This window comes from Morone saxatilis, unplaced genomic scaffold, assembly GCF_004916995.1.
Source record: "Morone saxatilis isolate NCDOM2014 unplaced genomic scaffold, NCSU_SB_2.0 Contig10, whole genome shotgun sequence".
In the NCBI taxonomy this organism is placed as follows: domain Eukaryota; kingdom Metazoa; phylum Chordata; class Actinopteri; family Moronidae; genus Morone; species Morone saxatilis.
Genome location: NW_023339652.1, coordinates 15605887 through 15612213, shown reverse-complemented (window position 1 = coordinate 15612213; position 6327 = coordinate 15605887). Strand labels below are relative to the sequence as shown.

General features: G+C 42.7%; 1 protein-coding gene across 1 annotated transcript; it reads right to left on the bottom strand.

Moving 5' to 3' along the window:
- Positions 1 to 2824: 2824 nt before the first annotated feature.
- Positions 2825 to 4342, bottom strand: LOC118342514 (amphoterin-induced protein 2-like). Its single transcript, XM_035681085.1, has one exon. It carries the CDS (start codon positions 4340 to 4342, stop codon positions 2825 to 2827), a length of 1518 nt encoding a protein of 505 aa, XP_035536978.1.
- Between the last annotated feature and the right edge of the window lie 1985 nt (positions 4343 to 6327).

The window sequence follows — 6327 nt, the reverse complement described above, 5'->3', positions numbered from 1 at the left end:
GGATTTTTGAAAATGCGATTTGTTGACTCACTAAGAGGTTATTTGCCATCCTTAAATCCTTCTGATGTAACACTACTTTTCATTTTTCACCCAAACTGCCTCTTTGCATTTTAGATCCAAAAAAGATTGCACCAGATCCCCAGAGAGGAGCCAAACACGGTGAAAATAGATCCTAAACAAGTCATATATGGGTATTACTGTTATATTCACTTGTAGGGATAAAAGAACACACTCATCCTCCAGACTGAAACATTTTATTTCATACCTAAAAATATCAGTCCTCACAAAGAGTTACCTTCACTGCTCTACTTAAAATGATCCTGCGTCTAATAGAGCAGAGAAAACTTTAAGAAGTTAATATTCTGACATTGGTAGCATGGACATGTACGGCCAAGGAAACTTATTCCACATACCTATAAAAACATAATAAAGGGAGGACAGGGGAATGTGGGTCACGGTGGGCTTGGGGCAAGCCGGCAAACCTCCTGATTTCTGTGACACTAATCTGGGCTGAGTGAGGCTTCATCGCAGAGCCCAAACTCCGCTCCTGTCTGAACAGATAAGGATCAATTCCTCCGGGAATCTGCTGTTTGTAAAGCTGTGGGTCGGTGTAACAAGGTGGAGGGGTAGCAGAGAAGTCCGTTTTTCACAGGATGAACAGGGATCAGGTTGACATGTGTCCAGCCAGCTGAAGTATCAATCCGAACCAGCTCCAGGTGAACTGGTCTAGACTTGAACTCTGACACCTCTGTGGACTAATTTTGTCAACAAGGTGTCAACATAGTACTATTTTTTTTTATATATAGTCCTCAAATTATGGTAGTTATTTAATATATATATATATCTGTTGGTTGAAGTCAGATTAAAGGGTCAGTCCACACAAATTATTTTCAGTCTTATATGTAGCCATGCAGGTTTTTATTTGCCTCCACCCCAATACAATGAATGTCAATGGAATTTTGATTATGGTCAAACACATTTCTTTTGATGTTATTCTTTCTGTAACAAAATTGTGTGGGTAGAGAAAACCCAGAAAAAGTAGGGGCATCCAGGGCCATGCTCACCCGGGATTTATTTTTTGGAAAATAACCTTTAAATGCAAATTTCTAGTTACTTTTAAGTGAGTATGTTTATCTGCCTGCACTTTTTAAAAGCAAGTGAATGAGTGACGTCAGAACCTTATTTTTTCTAACGTGACAACAGGAGATATGGAAACGGGCCAGTAGCCTAAAGGTTATTTATGGAAAATAAACATCATCTTGCAGGAGTTGTATGTGCCCTGGATGATCCACAAGACAACAGTTTTTGAAGGGACAATTTACTTCACTAGACAGAAGTTTCAAAGGAAACTGCTCAGTGAGGTCTGTGGATTATGTGTTTGGCCTGACATTGCATAATCTGAATGCTAATTATTTTAAAACAGTATTAATAGATTTTTTTAGTTACTTGGGGGCAGTGAAACAAGCTGTAAACAACAGTGACATATTATCACCTAATTAAGTTAAAATGCTGTACGTGTTAGCAAACTGTTGCCTATTTATACATTCAGCAGACACAGAGCAACATTAGCATACATTTGGAGCCATGTTTCTGGCCCAGTATTTACTCTTCTTTTAGTTCTGTTTTGCTTTATCTTAAGCTGCTAAACGTTCCACTATGTTCACCAGCTAGTCAGTTGCTGCTGAGCGAGCGGCGTAGAGTAGGTTTATTGGTGCTTTTTGCTGAGAATAGCCGCCTTCTGTGGCTGGAATAGGGTTGATGAGCTAAAACAGTAAAGCTTCGGGCTGTTAAGTCAAAACAATTAGATGAAAGGCACTAAAATGCTCCAGAGAAACAGTGTGATCGGTTTGTAATTCTTAGTTTGTTCATCACTTTGAGTAATTATGTTCATATTGCAGTCATTTGACCCATTGATTAATGCAGCTTTAAATGTAATTTTCAGTGTTAAGAACAACACAACCAAAATTCAATTCACCTCCACTGTATTGGGATGGAGACAGAAATCTCAGATTGATGTATAAAAACCTAAACAAATACACATGGGTAAGGGAAACCAATCTGGATGGACCACCCCTCCAAGAGAATTCCACCACATTTGAGTTCATCAAATGGATTTTCATCCAACTAAACACCAGTCTGTATTTGTGAGTGAACATTTTCTAGGTTCTAGGTTTCACCTAATATCAACACATTAGGCTAGTCTATGTCTTACTTTGTATTGTTTCTTTTTGCTTTTTATACAGGAACTTTCACAGGGTTATATTTGATTAACATCATTTGAAGAGGGTGTGTAGCGGTCTGGCAAAACAACAAAGTTTAGATAATTGCACACACCACTCACATGTTTTGATAATGATAAGTTCCACAGCACAGAGACAGATGGTTAAAAATAACAAGGGTCACTGGCAATATTCACAATGCATATACTGTATAATAACCATCAATGCCTCTAGCAGCTTATCAAGACAGGTGTGAATATTCCTCTGAGCCCAATTTAAAACACCACCCACATTTATATGATCTTTGTGATCTTTGCAGTAACAATTTCCCGCGTTAACAGGGAAATTTCCATATGAACTCCTCTTATAGAAAACAGACACCACTTACAGTCGAGACATAATTGAAATTCTGCCCACAAAAGGGCTGCATTTTCAGCTTCAGACCAAACACCCAAACCCTACGGCGCAAACCTACTTCACAAGAATCACAGTACACTACTTTACATTAAATGGATTTTCTCGTTATGTACTGAAACAAGACAGTGAAAAAAACACTTGGGTTCAGACTTTAGGAATACAGGAATGTGCAAAAGGTAATTTTCTTGCTATACCACGTGAGCAGGGTCTATGAGGGCCTGTCCCACTGTCCTACTTCCATTCTTGAGAATTCCCTCAGTGGTAACATGACCCAAGTTCATTGCTGGTGTTTTTGGAACACCAATATCAGAGTCCTCCGTCTGAGGCTCTAAGAAAGCCACCCTCTTTCCATTTGACCTCCGCTGTCCTGACTCTACCTCTCTGGGGTCTGAACAGAGAATGATGGCTCGTCCGCCACACCCTCTCGTTCCCCCGCCCCGGCTTTCCCGGCATCGACACGGAGTGAGGTAGAGATAGAGCAGCACTAGTATGATGCTGACCACACAGGAAGCCAGGGTGGTGAACGCTGTATTGAAATGCTCGGCACCACTGCGGTGTGGCAAGCCGCTGGTGGAGGTAGTGCTTAAGTTTCCGACCACCACGCTGACCTCCAGAGACTCACTGGGGTCATAGTGGCGCCTGCGTGCTGTCACACACCCATACATACCAGAATCCTCCATCACGGCTGATCGGATTTCAAGGGTGCCATTGGGGAAAACTATTATGTGGTCATCCGGATCATTGGTTGACGAATTCACCACAGTCTTTGGGGTAACCCAGAACACCACCAGTCCCTCCTGGGCTGGAGAAGCAAATCCTGGACATGGCACTCTTAGCCATTTACCAGGCTCTACTTGGTAAGTCTGTGCCTCAAGGGGCATATCTAACACTACCTGTTGGCTACATTCAGACCCTGGTCCTGAATCGTCTCTACATGGATATTCATCTCTGAAGTCCACCAGGGGGCGATACTGTTTCCACATCCAGTACTCCAACAAGGCGAGTAAAGCGCAGTCACAGACCAAAGGGTTTTCCTGCAAATAAATTCCATCTTGCTGGGTGAGAGACAGCAGGTTCTGGACGGGCACCTCGGAGAGCCTGTTGTATGACAGATCGAGAAAGGTCAGATTACGAGGCGATCCAGGTTCCCAATAAAGCCCCAGAGGGAACGCCATCAGTCTGTTCCCAGAGAGGTAGAGCCTCTGTAGGCTGTGAAGATCACTGAAGGCCCCTGGGTTAATCTGGGTGATCTGGTTGCCAAACAGCAGCAGCTCTTTCAGTTCCTTCAACCCAGTGAAGATGGATGAGTTCAGCACTGTTAGTTGGTTGGAAGAGAGGTCCAGGTGGAGAAGATGTGGCGTCACAGCGAAGGCGTTGGCCTCAATTTGTCTTATAGAGTTTCGGCTGAGAACCAGTGTAGCTAGCCGGTCAAACGGTCGGGAAATCCAGTCCACAGGCAGGACATTGAGGGCATTGTGGCTCAGGTCCAACCGTGTGGCATAGCCTGGGAGATCAAAGGGCAGCACGGACAGATTGTGGCCGCTGCATGAAATTATATCACTGGCACAAAGACAGTAGGGTGGGCAAGTGGCCACAGAGCGAGGGAAGCCAAGACACAGGGAGAGCAGCAAAGCTGCAGCGACAGGGTTGCAACAGCTGCCTCCAACGTTGGTCTTGCCCAAAAGCTTTGATGCAGTGGGACGCATCCTGGTACTCCCTCAGGATGGGATCTCAGGTTACTTTCTCACTCGGTGTACACATTTCAGGTTTACAAGCCTCTGATAGTGGATGGCTAATATGACACTGAGGAGAGACACAGACAGAGAGGAAAGAAGGGAGAGAGAAATGAATCTCCTTATTTTTTTATTCTAGTTTTACAGTTATAATAATCTACTTGCACTACCGGCACTAAACAGTTCCCTATGAACCATGGGCAAGGAAAGATAAACAGCAAGAACATGTAATAAGGCATTACATGCATGTAACTCTAAAAATAAATTGAAATCCACATTCTAATACAGCAGTGATGGCTGCTGGCATCATCTGCACCCGACAACTGTTAGTAACTACTGGAACAAGTGTAACTTGATCCATACATGTTAGTAATCCATACTCCTCCTCCATATTTCCCACCAATACAATGCAAGCTGATGACTTCTTGTTTTAGCTCACAACACTTAACTTTTTACTGTTTGCTGTTTTACAATTTTCTATTTAACACCTTTACTCAATTCTAACATTTGCTGCATGTTCTTTTATATCTATCACCTGTGTTTAACTCTCTGACTGAAATTATAGCACTGCAGTGTATTGTAGTACTCAATATGTTACAGCAAGAATATTATACAAAATAAAAACTATATTTATAGTATAGTTAAATTACACGACTCTATTATTCAAAATCTCCATAAGCAGCTGTTTTCCCCATCAAACTGGTCTCATAATGATTATTTTATATGTGCTGTAAGCAGATTAATAGTAAACAAGCACAGGAAAGGAAAACAGTGGGGCAAAAGTGAGGTTCAGAACTGCAGCAATTGGCTGATTGATCAGCATAACATTAATTAGAAACTCTTTTGATAATTGATTCGTCATTTAAGTAATTTCTTAAGCAAGAATACCACTAATTCTGTAGTTGCAGCTGCTTGAATGTGAGGATGGGCTGCTCTTCTCTCTTATATCATTGTAAACTTGGGTTTTGGACTGCTGCTAGGACATGACCTGACTTTTAAAAGAGGTCATGTTGGACTTTAACTATAGGTCTTTGTAGACCAAGCAATTAATCAATTAACCAAGGAGGTAATTAGCAGATACTGAGAAGAACTGTCAGACCACAGTGAAGTTTGCAGATGTGGGAACATGGAAATAAAAGCTAAAAGGCACAGCACTCATGTCAGTACACGAGTGCGCAATGTAAACTGGTTGTAGGTGAAAGAACTCTTCTATATTAGTCTACTTTGCCCCTCTCCGGTTCTCTCCTCGCACATTATCTGGCTCAGAAAACAGAGAACAACCAGGATTTCACCACTTTTATGAAAGCAAAACAAAACAAACAGAACTAACCCAGCCGACGGCTCACCTTTACGCCCACACTGCTGCCAGTTCAGACCATCACCTCGTCTGCCTTCGCAATCACATCCAGATGCGCTCTCCGGACGCGATTCGGGTCCGCGTCCCGTATGTGAATCCTAAAATCCTACAGGCAACTCGGCTCTTTTTTTGGAGCGAAGCGCATCGTTTGCCCTCCGCCAATGTTCCAGCCGGAGTGTGAGGAGGAAACAGGGAAGCTGCAGCTGAACTGTTCACCTGCAGGTCGGGTTGCATGTCGCTGAGGGAGGGGTCGCCCTGAGAGTAAATACGGAATACACCAGCAGCCAGTACACCAATAATATGAGAGTGCTGCTGCCAAAAGGAGGAGAGGGGGGGTGCGGGAAGAAGAGGAGAGGGAGAAGGCGCGGTAGGAGAGGGTGCAGCATCAGCACCACAAATTCTGAGTGGAACCACGACGAGAGAATTGAGTTATTAAGGTGTTTTGGTGCAAATGCAGTCAGGAGCCAAATCGGTGCCATTTGCATGTTGTAATTTTAACTATTACATTTTTGTTTTTTTATTTATTTTTTAATTTTTTAATTTAGTTTCCAAATGGAAGCATTTTTCGTACCAGGGCTGAAAGTAAGATTAAGTAAAATGC

Coding starts and splice junctions, on each gene's coding strand:
- LOC118342514 (XM_035681085.1), bottom strand. CDS start 4,342: ATGCGTCCCACTGCATCAAAGCTTTTGGGCAAGACCAACGTTGGAGGC.